Source organism: Cydia fagiglandana, chromosome Z (assembly GCF_963556715.1).
Source record: "Cydia fagiglandana chromosome Z, ilCydFagi1.1, whole genome shotgun sequence".
Lineage (NCBI taxonomy): Eukaryota > Metazoa > Arthropoda > Insecta > Lepidoptera > Tortricidae > Cydia > Cydia fagiglandana.
Window position 1 is genome coordinate 24432933 of NC_085959.1, and position 17208 is coordinate 24450140.

The 17208-nt window shown below is 36.5% G+C and overlaps 1 protein-coding gene across 4 annotated transcripts; it reads right to left on the reverse strand.

Moving 5' to 3' along the window:
* Positions 1-462: 462 nt before the first annotated feature.
* On the reverse strand, positions 463-15766 carry LOC134678197 (inactive ubiquitin carboxyl-terminal hydrolase MINDY-4B). Of its 4 annotated transcripts, XM_063536661.1 has the most exons (12): positions 15646-15766; positions 15489-15543; positions 13300-13388; positions 11786-12015; positions 6984-7173; positions 6431-6496; positions 5576-5646; positions 3907-4054; positions 3578-3715; positions 1996-2075; positions 1761-1898; positions 463-1214 (listed from the first exon to the last, which is right to left on the reverse strand). In XM_063536661.1, the coding sequence occupies exons 2-12, from the start codon at positions 15529-15531 to the stop codon at positions 1151-1153; spliced, it is 1257 nt and encodes a 418-aa protein (XP_063392731.1). In that variant the 5' UTR covers positions 15532-15543; positions 15646-15766; the 3' UTR covers positions 463-1150. The 4 variants fall into 4 exon arrangements, with proteins under 4 accessions (XP_063392731.1, XP_063392730.1, XP_063392729.1 ...); XM_063536660.1 differs by having other exon boundaries at positions 15489-15749; XM_063536659.1 differs by lacking the exons at positions 15489-15543; positions 15646-15766 and adding an exon at positions 14579-14951.
* Between the last annotated feature and the right edge of the window lie 1442 nt (positions 15767-17208).

The following is a 17208-nucleotide window of genomic DNA, read 5'->3' on the forward strand; positions in this document are numbered from 1 at the left end:
CTATAACGACTCTGCCAATGACTCCCTGCGTATTGAAAAATACTATGTATAACGTTAAATAAGATTAAAACTTACTGGACAGGTCAGTGACCCCTAATGTTTTTATAAAGGTGTCGTTTTGAGTTTCACATTAAGCACTGGCCACCTAGCCTCCTATGAGAAACTATATTATTATTATGTATATAGTTATAACGGATCTCCGACTAATTGACGGTCTTTTTTCCAATAATTGTTACCTAAATGTCCAATGGAACCGTCTGACAGTAGGTAATGTTGCAGAATGGAGTTTATAGCAACAAAAAAGTTTACTGGTTTTCAAGGTAATAAGTATGTCAACTTTCTTCTTGGACAATGCATCATTATAATCATTTGTTACATACGTACCTACCTTTGCATTTTAATTAATATCTCAATTTCAGCCTTTAACAGGTAAGCATGATAAGTAATTAAATAAAATCTCTATTACGCATTGAAACGAGAATATGTATCTTTATTCATGTTAAAAACATTTTACATAATGTTGCTCACATAACTACTCAATTCTAGCCATACTTTTAAGCTTCTATTGACATTTGTCTAAAATATTCCTTATTTCTTACCATCCTATTTTAATGTCTCTTTATTTTAATTGCTAAACAGATTTTCAATAACTACATAAAAGCGTACATTATAACATTGATCTAAAACTAACATCAGGGGCCGTAGCCGAAACGCCAATCGAAAAGTACTTAAAAACATTAGGATTATCAGGATGTCAGATGCAACAAACAGAGACGTGATGATTTTCATACATTATTTCAATTTCGTTTGGCGTTTTCTATAAACTTCGCAACGTTGTATGCCTAGGCCTACTCACTACTACTACATAGTTATTTAATTTACTGAAGAGCCTAAATATAATTCTGACGATGAATTCCGCAAAATCAGCTCAAGTTAATTAAAATTTTGTGAATATTAATAACAGACTTATTACAAGAGTAAATTTAATACTCGTAAATTACTGAGCCTATTACGTAAGACGAAGGCAAGAACGTCGATAATCAATATCCAATCATTTGGTCTTAACATTTGAACAACTATTTTAGTAAACTACTTTTCAAGGGCTAATCTACTTCTACAACTATGCATAAGCTGGTTCTTAACTTGTTGTTCAGATTGGAGAATCGCTGACGTGCGGGCCTGGACCTGTCCAGGTTATTTTCGCATCTTGCCATCTGTGACCAAAATAACAAGGTTTAAAAGCAAATATTAGATTAAGTAAAGGCTACTTTGAAGCCTTTAGGGGAAAATATGTCCAAGTGTCAGAAAGGCTGGGTGTCATAATGTCCATGGTAAATTATTCCGAATGTAAGTCCAGATGTAACAATACCCACTCGACAACAAGTCCAGAGGTTATATATAAGAGGTTTCCCCTAATGTTAGAATGTCTAGGTGTCACATTGCCCAAAATGCCAAAAAGGCCAATGTCTTATTTCCGTTGTGTTAAATAGGTAGTTATGGAGTCAAAATGTCCACTGGACATTGTCCAGTTGTCATCCTATAGTTTAGGGTTAAAGCTGAAGATCAGAGCTGAATTGGCTAGCTGAATTGGGGTATATTTTGTAGCATTTATTAATATGTACCTATATTATATGTGTACGCCCTAAATAAATTGTCTGTTGTTAAGAAGAATCAAATATGAAATGTATTCAAGATTGACTAGAGGGCTGACTGAAGCTTAGCTTCATGGAATTTGAATTTGATTGAATTTGTGATCTTACTTTGTATGAATGAGTTTTTCGAGAGGCGTGGCGCTAATGTCATCATTCCGCATTGGTCCTGCAAGGTCATCATGGGCGCGAGTATCGACATTCAACAGTACATGGCAGCCACCGGTAGTGTAATAGTGCACATCAAATCTGAAATATGTAAGTACCTACGTTGTAGGTCCTTATACCAACTCACTTAAAATTTAAGAATTTCATGTCAAAATTAATATGTTCAGTAATTACAAACCTCCTTTCCGCATGATAATTCCTTAACAATTCACGATTTGTATTAAACATCACGCCATAATGTCCCGAACAACTTGTAACCTGAAATAGTTAAAACATCAAAATTTTAGTAGAACTTCTGTAATAAATTATCAGACGCTTTACATTTGAATCATACATTTAAGTGTTGCGGCAGGATGGGCCAATAATATATTATATGTGAATCATACTTTTATGTGTTGCCGCAGCAGTGGCCTACATTAAAATGTCAATTACACATTTATGAGGTGCGGTAATACGGGCCTACTGAGGGTCGTCTTGTCGAGCAGGGTGCCAATATTGGCTGATGGTAATGCGTGAAACCGGTAACCAGCTTCCGGTTCCGCCACTACCAGCAGACGAGCGCGCTCTGCTGAACTCTGAGCAGAGTCAGTGAGTTCTTTTAAGGTTGATCTGCAGAGCGGCTCGTCCCATTGTTTTTGTGATTTAAGGGAAACTGGAAGCGGGCTGCCTGGGCAGGACTGCAACCAGATGTCTTGGGCCTCATTCAGAGTGGTGGTGCACTCGTTTCCAGCAGCTGCGCAAAATATCTTAGCCGCAAGGTTCTGTGTACTATGGAAAGAGGCCAAAAACGCAGGGAGGGCCACACTGACAACTTGGCGTATGTCCAGGCCGCCATGGCGGATTGGCAGGGAGGCCTGAGTCCAGGCGCGATTATCGAGGTGGATGTTAAGGATTGATGAGAGAGTAGTTTTAAGTACGGAATCTACAGGCTCGATAAGATGGGGATGGATAAAAAAAAATACGTGTCTGTTATTTTAGACTACTCTATAACATATATCAAAATAAATCAAATCGGAGTCGGACAGTTGGTGAGTATATATGTGAATTTGGGAACGAACAAGCAAAACTTTATGATGGTAATGCCACGTGTGAGCTGATTTTTAAAAGGCGGTCAGAATAGGCTTGATGGATACTGAGATGTTCGTTGATGAGCGGTGGAAATGATTCCGGGATGATGGGAGCGCCTAGGAGTCGGAGGGATTGTCTGTCGATAATTTTGATATTGGGAGCCAGAATATTGAAGCACGAGATTATGTTTTTCAAGTTAACAGCAGGAAGGGGCTTGTTGATGAAGAGCTCGCATTGAGGCTGACATTACATGTAAATTATACATTTATGTGGTGCGGCAGTACGGGCCTAGTAGGCTTACATTACATGTCAATTATACATTAATGTGGTGCGGCAGTATGGGCCTACATGACATGTGAATTATTTATACATTTTTTGTGGTGTCGCAGAGCAGTATGGGCCTGACTTTAAATGTAAACCATGCGTAATGTGACTGTTTGGGCCTACATTAAATGTAAACATGCCCTGTAACTGTAGGTACAATACTACGACAATTGTGAATTGAGACAATTTGAAATGAGAATTTTTTTTTAAATAGTTGAATTTTATGGAACCTTTGAAATGCGAGCCCAACTAGCACAAGCTTGAGTGTTGTTAATTTGTTGTATGGATGATTTACGAGTAATCATAATAATAAAGTAATTAGTGTTACTATAGGTTGTGTTTAACATGCACGTTTTTCATATGTTTACCCAAATAGGCAAAGCTGGTGTCTTAAGCCTAGATCCTGGATGCTGCTGGTTAGCGTTATTTTTAGCATTGTCTTCATTTCCATAAAATACTAGAAGACCGACTGGGCTACGTGACAATACTCCGAACTGCGGCATAGCCTGAAATATGTAATTGCCTTAATGAGAACTCGTAATTAGCAATTATTTGCATTGGTGCTATTTATATCACAATTTTGGCACATAAAAATCGAAGTAGGTAAGAGTAGGTGGTACCTAGTATAATTTAACATTTGACATTGTTGCCATGTGTTAATTTCTATTATTTATATATTTTATATAATACAACTCACATAATGGTCCTCGTCACCAATATACACGACTCCGTTGTGAAGATATGGAGTGGCTCGCCCGGTGAGCAACAGTGTTACAACGTTTAGCGACCCTTCCACGTGCGATGATACCAGGTACGTCAGTTTGCCATCCAAGTCTTTCTTAACGCTGTTCAAAAAATTTGACTTAACATTTCGGCTAATATTTGAAGAATCGGAAGTATCATTTAACGACGTTATAACCTAAATACTGTATCGTTAAGTATAGGGACAGATAAAACCTGGTCTAACTGTTGGCATGTGTATTATTTTGTATTACTATGTTCTAAGAGTTTGATCTGGGGGCATTTTTAAGCTATATCTGATTTAAGAAAGTATGATATATTTTTGAGGGACTTTATGATGCTTTTAATATCGTATAGCAAATACAGTCCGGACAAGCCTCTCGAGCTGAGTTTGAGACTATTTCACCGAGTCTGGTACGATTTACAGTAACAACAGGTTAATAGGCTGCCAAAACATGTTATCTAAGTATCCTCTTCATGACTGTTCAGCAGCTGCGGAATAAATGTGGTGAATTTTTATTTTTACATAAAATCTTTTACCATACGATTTGGAATCCCTTCAATTTCTGATGCAAGCGGAATGACAGAGACAGCTAGAAGAATAAGCTTAAAACCAAAGCCTAACGGACATTCATGGAGTCGATCCATCGCTAGAGCGGGTCGATAGAAACGCTCCATGATATTAGATGTCAAAGTCATAGTTGTCGTAAGCAGCATGCCATATTCTCTAAAAGCCCACCATGCACAGGGGCCCGATTTTTGAATTTCGATCGGCCGATTTCGTCACTCGAAAATCAGCGGAAAACGGCGAAATGCTAATTTTTGAAATACGAGCGATCGAAATTTGGAATCTAGTGGTATTGATCACTCGATTTCAATTCTATTAGTAGAATTTAAACGCCTAGTAGTGGAGATATCATTTAACGAAATACACGAAATCGAGTGGTCGAATTTCAAAAATCGGCCCCCAGATCCTAAACTTTTTATTTAACGAAAAGAAATGCTTAGACTATGTCCGGATGTTTCGCTATACTAATCAAATGTGTAATTGCTGTTTACATAGTACGATTTTTTTAAGTGCGATATTGTCTTGATCGCAAACCGCAAATTTTCTTCTAGTATTTGTCAGCACTCGCTATTATTACTCGAGAGGATAGGGTAAACTTCGTCCAAACCATATGCTTTACGTCGAGCTCCCAGGACGAAATGTGTACCTTATTAAAGCACTAATTAAACATATGTGTAGTTTTGAAATAAAAATATAATACCAAAAAAAATCGGCTAAGTAAAACAGTCTTTAGTCGGTAGTCATTATGCCTACAAAATACTGCCTACGGTATATAATCCGTGCTACGGTTCTAGTTTGTCATAAATATTTGTTCCTGAGTTATGGTTGTTTTCTGTGTATCAAAGTGCGTATTTATTAGTTTATTCTGTGTATCAAAGTGCGTATTTATTAGTTTAAGTAGGTATATATCGTCGCCTCGTACCCGTAATAGTCAAGCTTTGCTTAGTTTAGGGCCAGGTCGATTTGTGTCGAATTGACCTAAATATTTGTTAATTAATTATTATGATTCAACAATCGCGAGCAAAAAACATGTTAAAACAAAATAAAATGATCTTACTTTTCACATCCTCTTGACAGCACTGCAGCATACAGCAACAACAAAGCGCCGCATCCTTCTTCAATTTTAAACTAAAGAAATAAAATGATTTGCTTATGCTTTTTAGGGTACCGTACCCAAAGGGTAAAACGGGACCCTATTACTAAGACTTCGCTGTCCGTCCGTCCGTCCGTCTGTCCGTCTGTCTGTCACCAGGCTGTATCTCACGAACAGTGATTGCTAGACAGTTGAAATTTTCAGATGATGTATTTCTGTTGCCGCTATAACAATAAATACTAAAAACAGAATAAAATAAAGATTTAAATGGGGCTCCCATACAACAAACGTGATTTTTGACCAAAGTTAAGCAACGTCGGGCGTGGTCAGTACTTGGATGGGTGACCGTTTTTTTTTAATTTTTTTCCGTTTTTTTTTTTGCTTTATGGTACGGAACCCTTCGTGTGCGAGTCCGACTCGCACTTGCCCGGTTTTTTTAATAACCTTACAATAGCAATAAGTAAAGGGATAACAAGATTTTTAAATGAATGTAAGTAGAGTCTGTGCGGAAAGAGAAGAGTTGTGGAGTGTATTGAGCCCCATACATTCCACGATTCTTCTCTTTCCGCACAGACTCTAACGTCTTCACACAATAATATTAAACTATAAATGCAACTATGGGATATTCCATCCATTCCGTTAGTTATGTTTTGTATACGATTGTTCGGAAAGTCTACTACCTACGCTACGTTTTATTCTCCAAAAGTATCTCAGACTTTAATCACTAGATGACGGGAGCTCTTGTGATTCGCTTTACAAAAAAAAGAGCCGGTCGACCGTACCTAAAATTATTGGATTACAAATTAAGTGCTTACCTACCAAGTATAAATACCTCTTCATAAAAATCTGGACATCCTCCAAATTGGTGAATTCAAATAAGTGCAGCTTGCGGGGCGAAAGTAAAATTCTTATAACAGGTATCGAGCTTGTGTTTTATGGCGGGCAGTAAGTTATTATTCTCCTACATGCATTTCATAGGGTTATTTAATTCCCAAGAGTAAAATAATCCTATGAGTATCCGAAAGGTAAGATAGAATTCGTAGTCAAAGTTGTAAAAACCCGATGGCCACTGATTTGAATTTCCTTATTTTTGGTATGATCATGTTAAAATCCGAAAACGCCTTTTCACCAGTCCACAACCAACCAAACCTTGCTAATGTGGTGGGTTCCTTCTAAATCGAGTGGTTTGGCAATCCAAGTTAAAATAATAAATGTCTCCCAAGGTTTTCAAAATATATAAAAATACACCTCGAGAGATTGCACATACTCGGATGACAGTTAAAATGATTTCCAGCTTGTTTTTTTCTAAGTTGATTGGCCTACTAGCCGTTTTGCAGATCGCATACTGATAATGAAGTCCGTTGCTATTTACCTTTTCGGTAACCCCATCTTGATAGTAGGTCGAGCTGTGTTGCACGTACGTCATATCTGATGGCAGTGCCACCACTGCCTTTGGCTGACCCGTCTGCGGAGGGGTCATGCCGCCCGCGCACCGCCATATTACTTCGCTGCACGCACGCCATAGAGCTTCTTCCTGACGCTCCTCAGAAGGCCGTAAGTAGCTACAATCAGAATTCAATTGTACATACCTAATACAATTATGGTTGTCGGACTTCCAAAAATTACGCAGTATTTGTATATCGATGAATCTGAAAACAGGTTAGTAGATATTGCAACGAATTTGACCTCTTTCTCGGGAGTTTTTTAGGACTTTTAGATTTTCTTGGCCGTGTTTTCGTCTTCGTACAATGATGATTTCTGTCATAAAAACTACCCCAAGTCGCATAACTTATTCAACGATATTAAACTATTCAACGAAAGCTTCGGTGCTAAAACTGTCTCTATACGAGAGTTTATCTGAATCGGTTTAGCGATTTGAGAGCTCCATCAAGCTCGCTTCTCCTACAAACGTAGTTACGCTCTCATTTTAAACGCGCTAGATTGCTCTGAAAATTTGTAAGTGCTTAGAATAGGATAAGGTATTATCTATGCTTACTTGTAATTAGTTCATGTAGCTTCAGATAGGTACCATTGGAAACACCCTTCTTTGATCTCAAATTTGGACAACTTAAAAGAACATGGACCCAGGCTAGCCTACCCATTGGTTGGGCAGCCTGGGCATCCGCAAAATTTCCAACATGGCGCTACCCGCTTTCTTGGCTTCGGTACACGGTGCTTAAAACCTTATCGGGAAAATTTTAGCTTCTTCACTTGGGCTCCTGGAGGCTTTGCACTGTACCGAGGTCAAGAACGTATGGAATTTAACAGGTCCTAAGACAGGTCCACCTGTCAACCCATGTTCGCAGAGGCAATGGGACGAGCCTCTCTGTCTCGCCTGAGCCTCTGTGTTTCACCAACCATATTTAACAGACTGATTAACGTCAAACGGAAAGTATGAAATTTCCCGTATAAATAAATTTAGCGAACGCTGTAACGCTGACAAACGGTTTGGTGCAACCGACCCGTAGTCCGACAGATCGCGCACGTCTTCTTGCCACTGCGGAATGGGAGTCGGATCTTTGGTTGCAGACACTACCATCCACAACGGTGGGCACATTGTTGGACAATACGATATTCCGTTTGGCCATATGTCTCAGAATACGGCATCAACTAAAATGCCCCACCGGTGCCAATGCGGAGTTATGGTGGATAATCTGGGCCGCCTCGGCCTCTCATGCAGCCGTAGCCAGCCTCCACGACGTCATCCGAAGGGCCCTTGTCAGTGCCAAAGTATCGGTGGTCCTCGAGCGCAACGGTCTGGCCAGGGTCGATGGCAAGAGGCCTGACGGAATGACGCTGGTGCCTTGAAGTATGAGCTACTTGTCTGGGGCACTACGTCACTACGTACTACGCCAGGCAATAAAAAAAAGGAATTGTCTTAAATTGGAACGAGCTGGCAAGTTGACTTAGGTATATTTCCTACAACTGAACTGTACAACACCGTATAAACTGAACTAGTGACGATGATGATGACGGTGAAGATTTGGAAGATATTAACGAAGCTTTAGATTAGATTTCAGCAATTGTTAGAATTAATAATAATGAAAGATATTTAGAATAGCATACGTTTAACTTAAATAAGTATCAACTTGATTCTAGTGTTGATTTTAGTTCAGATTCACAATTTACTGCTTGAAGCAGAAGTAATAGAATTAGATTTCAGCAATTGTGAGAATTAATAATAATGAAGGATATTTAGAATAGCATACGTTTAACTTAATATATAAATATAGATATTCTTGATATACTTAATGGAAACAGAGCTTGTTTGAGTATTTACTGTTTAAAATAATGTGTGGAAAGTAAAAATATTCCCTTTTGTAATTTAATGGGATTTTCATCAGACTCCACTAATTCAATGGTTGCACTACATAATTCCATATTCTCGCGTTTAAAGGATGAATTACCTAGCATTGCATGTATTAAATGCTCCTGCCTCAGCATTCACTTAGTCAACTTAGTGGCATCAAAAGCTTGCCTATACCTACTAAGATCCCTCGCAGATACCTTGCGCAATATATGTAGGGTCTCATTTTTCACACAGTAACAAAGGGCAAAAAAAGCTGATTGAAACGTAACCATGTTTTGGAATTGACATCCACAAAATCCTTAGTGACGTTATTTTATGGGATTAGACTTAAACCTGCGTACTTACGGATACAATTAGTTTATTTTATTGTACTTAAATATCTTTATTTTATTTTACCTACTTTAAGAACTTAGTTTTATTTTACTACCGCTCTAGTTAGCCGGTTACAAGCCAAAACTTCACTCTTTACTGGAAACCATTTATGCCAACTACATGAAGTTTGAAATCCCAAAATCTGACCCCTGTTCTGTGAACCATCAACATCAGAGTAATTTTCTGCCACTGGATAAAATTGATGTTGGGGTACAAGCAAACGGATCTATAATAACCTTTTGAGAGAAAACACCCAGGAGACCCAGTAGCAAAACAGGAAATAGACAAAGCAAGAAAAGGGTGTTTACAATTTTACACTGAAGTTAGTTAGTTAGTTGAAAGCCAGATTTGAATTATCTGACCCCATCTTTCAAATTTATCAACATTATCGAACCCTGTCAGGCTCAAGCTAATGAATGCAAAGAACTATGTCTTCTAGTTAAAACGCTTTCCTTGCTTAACAAAAACTGCTGATCAAAAAAAATTAGATGGAGAATGGAATGAGCGTGCTCTCCTAGATCACGAAAGTTTAGGTATAGATAGTAAACTGTCAGCCGCGCAATAAGTTTAGTATTGAAAAACAGTGTTTTCACTTAATGATAAATATGGTAACAAAATGTTTCCAAATTTAAAAGCAGTGATAGCACTATTGCTTATTTTGCCATACTTAGGCATTGAATTCCTATGTTTTTTGAAACCACCCTATGGAAAAAGGAGGAGAAATTAACACAGACCGAATGCCACGCGCACAGAAATATAATCTGTGGCCATGCGTAAGTCGTGGGGGGGAATTTGAAAATTAGCAAAAGAGTAGGTTAATTGATACGGGGGTAATTAAAATTTAATTCTGTACATAACGAATATTTCAGTGATAAATTGATTATTAACTGTCATTACAGTGGTGGGTAGAAATATCACCTACGCAAACAATGGAATATTATTCGATAGCATACTTATTTTCCTATCTAATACTTCAAGCACATTCGCAAACGATTACACCATTCTTTATGTTCAGCAATATTTCGTAAATTTGAATAAACTTAGTCGAATTCTTCGGCCGTTATGTTCAGCACTGAAGTAAAATATTGTCCAACAGTACATAGATGGTCGGAATTTATGCCGGAGCACGTGGCTGGTAGGAGAATTATGACAGGCATTTCGATGTTATATCGTATGCCTTCGCCCGTGTAGTTTTAGAGCGTACGAGTATAGGTATATCAATTTACTATTTATGTTATAGAAACCAACTCAAAAAAGTAAGAGTTCTCCTGTTCTTAAAATAAGACCGTATTTATTTCATTTATCATTGAAATCAGTATCAATTATTTCAAATCAGTTTGATATATATGTATATAAAACAATTTAAGGTCATAATTTTTAGAGTAAGGTATATTTTTTGAATCTCTCATACGTGCTCAGAAAGTATAGTACCTAGTGGTAGTAGTAGTCATTATTTATTTGAAAAGCGGGTTTAAAGCTCTAATAAGTTACCCTTTGAGTTGAAAAGAGTAATATTTTATAATTATATTGTTGTACCTACCTATGGAAGCGGATTGAAAATCAATTGGGCGTAGGGTTTTCTGTGACCAAATTTTAAAGAGATTCCATAATGATTTCATTTGGATCTTGTTTAAAAAAAGTCGAACACAGGATTAAAAGTGGAGCAAGTAGACAGTCTTTATAAGCCTACTTCCACTTAGGCTTATAAAGACTGTCTACTTGCTAAGGCTATAAATTATTTTATTCACATACTTCAACTAATTTGATATTTCAATATAAAATATTGTTGTATTTTTGTGACACGTAATGCAAAACAACACAGAAGAAAATTTTATTTAATTTATATTTTTTCGATTGATTACTGCTTCCATCAGTAGTTTTATGCTAAAGAACTTTTCCTTGGTTAACGAAATACTCAGCACACTCGTCTTTATTTATTTTGCATCCATGGTGGGTTAGCATTGATGTCATACCATGAATAAATGAAAGTAAATATTGATTGTAAAACAATACTGCTCATAATTGTTGCTGAGCAGGCGGCGTCCCTTAAGAGGGACAAGTAACGAACTACTTGTTCGTTCCCTTGGCTGTGGAGACGTCGGGGTGTTGGTGCGCGGAGGCGAAAACTTTTCTCGGGGAGCTGGGGCGTCGCCTGCAGCAGAGGGGTCTCGACCCCCGCTCCGGGTTGTTCCTGGCGTAGAGGTTGTCCATCGCGGTTCAACGCGGTAATGCAGCAAGTGTGATGGACACCTTTGCGCCGGGGGCGATGCGGCGTGGGTTATTTGATTAGTTTTTATAGGTTAGTTTAGGTTTAGATGTAATTTATAGTTTTACTTTTCGTAGTTTTTAAGTAAATTTTATGTTTAACTTTCTTTAAAACAAGTAAAAGAGTATGTTTTGTCCCCGGAATCACGCCTTGAAAACTTAGAATTGAAGACTTAAAAGGTGAAAGGTTTTGCGGACTTAATGTACTTGCGGATTAAAATACTCACGTTTCGGGAGGCTCGGCAGACTTGTTATCCTTAGTCAAAGGTCGAGAATCAAACAGGAGCCACTTGATGACATGAGCTTGGAGGCCAGCAAGCAGTGACCTGGTACCATTGCGAGGAGCTGCCAGGCCGTAAGCTAAAGGCTGGTCAGGTGCTCTCATTACAATGGGCGACCTGACCCATTCTGCTCGCGGTGGGCATGATGCCGTGCCAAATGTAGTTATGCGAAGTTCCTGTAAAAGTAGTTATTTTCTGAAAAATTTTCTACCTCCATTCAAGATGTGAAACTACCTATGTACAGGGTGAAATTTAATTCACTGGCCAAATTGAAACAACCGAAAGAAGTCGAAAAAATATGAAACGTGTTTTTTCTTTTAATACCGCTCAGTACATTTTTTTCGAAATAACTCATCATCAAGTTGTCCTAAAAACCTCGTACGTTATGGTGAACCGACAACTACCCACTATACCCGCTTCTCTCTTATCAGTTAAGGTCATTGACACCCCGCCCCTCCCGCTGTTTGCAATCGCGTCACCAATTATGAACCCTATTGCAGCGAGATTACCTACATAAGTTGCTAATTTTTCCTTTCATACTTTAACGGGCTTAGAACCGTCAAAATGCAAAGGCAACCCATTTTTAATCTAAAATGTTATTTCTGACTAATGATTATTAACAAAACGTCCGTGGCTTAAAAACAATGAGTAAAAACTAGGTCAGGAATCTTTGCATTCAGGCGTATTTAAAAAATTGAATCAACCTACGTACATTTGATTAAAAATCGACGCAATTAACGAAAGTCCCACGAGATGGTACTCTTGGATTCAATCCTTGTCTGCGAAGGCGTGGAACGGATTCCATTTCGTATAATCTTTGTGCACCACGTAAACACTCACCACTTAATAAATAACACCGTACCACTTCGTAATATTCCCGGTTCGAAAACATTTTTTTTAACCTTAGTACGCGCGCGATTATTATTTTAAGGTTGGCGAGTGACGAGTGACTAATCATTTATGCTTACCGTTATGTTTACCGCTAGCGCGGAATGGTTTAGTTTAGACTACCCTCGAAATTGATAAACCTGCCTACCATCGCCAACACTAACTGGGTGGACCCTATTGCAACGATTATAAGGTTTAGTGAAGGTCAGATAATTGCTGATGTTGTTGTTAAAACCTACTATTAGGTTTGTTTACATTTGTGGTAATAGGGTGACCACGACTCGTGGAAAATATTTAAAAATTGAAAAATGAAAATTAAAAAAAAACGTTCTCTTTTTTTTCGCGTAAATAGATTCCTTAAGTGTAACCTAGTGCCGGGAATGACTGGCCAGTGATTTAAATTTCACCCTGTATACCTACATTTAATTTAATTATTAATAATAATTTAATTATTTTTTAAAGTTTTGATTTCAGATTCACTTTAAATCTAGATGCTCTTCGAACGTAAAATTTATACAAACGATGAGAATTAAATAAAGAACTGTGTTAGAAATATTAATGTTTTATCTCACAACTGCCAGCTCCTCAGTTATCGGGTTTCCTCCAACGACGCAAGGTTTCGTGCCAGGCGATAACTTGTTTCGCGGATACAACACCCTTTCTGAAATAGATTACTGTGTATACATTAACACGTTAAGCAACATGCAAGAAAATATTTCTTGCATGTTGCTGAACGTAAATTTTAATGAAAATAATAGGTTATTTTTATACTTCAAAAAATTGTTCTAAATATTTATGTTATTGACGTTAATTTAATCAAAACTTTTTTCGATGAGTCTATTATTCCTTGATTCAGGCGCCGTAGGCAGGAAAAAATATCTGAGAGTTTCTAGGAGATTGGGTACTGCAATTATTTATGGAGATACAAGTATCAAGTAAGAAGGACTATGTTTTGTCAAAAAGTTTTGGAAGTACGGTTTGTCAAAAAAAAAACATAGGTGTATCGATTTTTGCGAGTGCAATGTTGATACAAATTCAATTATTTGGCGCAGTCAGCCAGCCAACTCTTTTACAAAGTTGTATCATCCCACCCGTCTATAGGCCTAATAGAAAATAGGCTTAGGTCCTATTCAACTAAAGACCAACCAACCAACCGTGACTTTATTGTCTGGGGTTGAAATACCTATTGATTTTAGACAGGAAAATACTCTTCTTTTTTTACGGTAAATAAATTGCGGTGAATCGAAAGCTAATTTTATATTTAGCGAAGTAAATAAAAATAACTCACGATTTTAAGGATAATGAATGGGTTAGATTATTTATTAATAGAGATATATTTATATAAAAATTCTATTCTGTATATACACCCATGCCAAATTGCAACTTAATTAACGGATACGGACAGACAACACAACATGGCGAAAACTTTCTTAAAAAGCAAAGGTGACGCTCGGATTCAGACTGCACCAGAATGAATGCTGCAGTATTGCTGCATGGCATTACTGCAGACCACATTACTGCCGTAAATGACAAAATTTCGGTTAGAAACATTAAACCTCGTGTTTGAAACCCTTGCAACGCTTAAGATTCCGCTTTTTGAAGCACCCACCAATTTTGAAATAATTCGCTTGGTTGGTTATTAATATTAGCACGAGCGGTTAAACAACAGCTATGCCCCCTTGTAAAATGTTATTAAAGATAAAATTTTAATTAAAATCATACGAATAGGTACTGAACAAGCATACCTATACCTACTTATCGCGTGTTAAAAGTATGGTAATACCAAATATTAAATCATTTAATCTATGATGATGTTACTTAACGCAAGAAAAACAAGGAATTAAAAAATACCAAAACACTCTTCCTGTGATGTACCCAGAACACTCTTGCGTATCATTTCGCAAGAAATTATTCAGTTGTGTGCGTAGGTCCAAACTTTAACTGGTCTCCTTGGTCGTTTATTTTGGTTGAGTTTCAAAATGTATTTGTTCTAGCAAACTAGGTACGTCTATTAAGTATATGTGCAAGGACCTAATTTAAAAAGTAAATGGTGACGTTATTTATCGCGAAACTGGGAACACGGATTATTTATGGTGAAGCAACGCAGAGATCGTTCTAGACAGTTCGGGTGTATCTGTGGGAAAGTGATTTCTAACTGCGTCGAAGTGTGAAATGTGAACTGCATTACAAGTAATTGCCTTCGTGCTGCACGCTCTCGCTATAAGTGTCAAGGGCATACATCTATTACTTAGATTCGATTTTGAAGTTACCTTCAATAGAAGCATATGTAGTGTATGATTTTCCGACCCACTAGACATTTATTTTAATGTAGTTATTATGTTCAACTAAAACATTTATTGAGCAAATAGGCCATGTCAAATTTTTACAAGCAATAATAATAGGTATACAATTACAAATATGGAATCAATATTACACCATTTATATTTAAGATCATGATTGTCCATAAAAAGTGTGAGATTACGAAATAATGAAGGTAAATTGGCTTGTTTACATTATTTGCAATTTCTTTTGAACCCCAACTTCAAGCTCGTTGAAGTCTGTACATATACATATACATATGTAGATGATATACCTGTGTATATAAGACAACAATTACAATATTTGGCTGTTTTTTCTATCCCATTAGGTACTACAGATTGTAAATATGTGTACCATAATTACGTAATTAATTAGTAATTACACAGTTGTTCAATGTTGCTGAATAGTGAATGGTTTCTATTCTTTATGCTATTTCATTTACCTTCATTAAGTAGGGTGGAAGTGTGTCGTTTTCCCGGAAGCATACTTCTAATTTACTGAAATAAATTAATTTTTCCAAGCCTTTTAATGCCACTAAACACATTTGAAAGATTGTTCAAACAAGTAATAATCACTATAATAATTATTAATTCACTTACAAAAAAAATTACAAACGATTTAATGCAGCGACCTTTATATATATACTTCATAGACTAAAACGGTTTCTAACGGCACATAAATGTGCAACCTAACTGCACGTCATACTAGCGTAGGTGTTTGGTTCAAAATGCTTGCATTTGAAGGTGTAATAATACTGAATTTACTGGTGTTACACTAGGGTGAATGCATAGTATGAGTGAGTATGCTAGACTACATAAATATAATAAGAAACATAATAACGAATTGAGAACGAAATTCTGTCCGTATATACTTAGGTTCATTGAATTAAATGTTAATATAATGTTATCAAAACTATTGTGGTATGTTTTCATACGTAATACAATGTATTTTAAATATATTTCATAGATCGATATATTTTCTTTTATTTTAAAGATATTTCAATGATATTAAGTTATATTTATAATCGAATAGTTGATTACAGTTAATTTATATAAGTACTTAATATCAAATTAGGTAAGTAGGTAGGTAACTGAAAATTATGACAACTGACAAATATCAAAAAATACATTAGAGATATTTAATACAGTAAAATTATACATTTTGCGTTTGCGTCAAATATGGTAGTTCTGATTTTTTACAGGCTTGTTTATGATGTTGGCCCAATTAATAATCCAAGTGTGTGCGAGCGTCGAACGCAACTTTGTAAAAAATCGAATAAACCGTATTTTTTTTAGATTTGGGCGATTATAACCCTAAAGTACTAGATTTTGATAGTAACTTCCTAGGGCATTTTTAAAGTAGACTGAATTTGCTACAATAAGACACTAGAATTTTCTCTGTACATCTAATATTTTCCGAGATAAAGCCTATAGATAACCTACACGTATGGGTTTGATGAAAAAAAAATTCCAATCCGTTTTTTGCCATTTGGCTACGGAACCCTAAAAAGGGAGGAAAAAGTAGTTATTTTTTATTTCCCCAATATCTCGAAAAGTATTAATATTTAAGAAACCAAAATTATTATTATTAATGAGGAGGATATTTTCCAATCAAACATTCCATACTTACTTGCAGAACTGTATCTCCATTATTTATACCTACTTTTTATTCATCATTTTTGAGAAACGCGCGCGGCGTGAAAAAACTATTTCGTAACATTAAATATAATGTTAAAGGCATTTAATATTCATTGAAAAATATAGTCTGTTCGAGATCCTGAAAAGTGAAAAATAAAGATACTACTCCTAAAAATACTTGTGATTCGTTATGATGTCTAGAAAAATGTACCTATTCGAAGCGTGTATTAGCACACAAAAAATAGCAAAAGTTATAAACAATAAAAGGGAGGAAAAAGTTGTTATTTTTTATTTCCCCAATATCTCAAAAAGAATTAATATTGAAGAAATAACAATTAATATTATAAAAGAGGAGAATATTTCCAATCAAACATTCCATACTTGCAGAACTGTATCTCCATTATTTATACTTTTTATTCATCGCTGAACACAGCCCTCCACGCCTCATTTTCGAGAAACGCGCGCGGCGTGAAAAAACTATTACGTAACATTAAATATGCGTGCGTGTCGCTTCGAATTCATTTT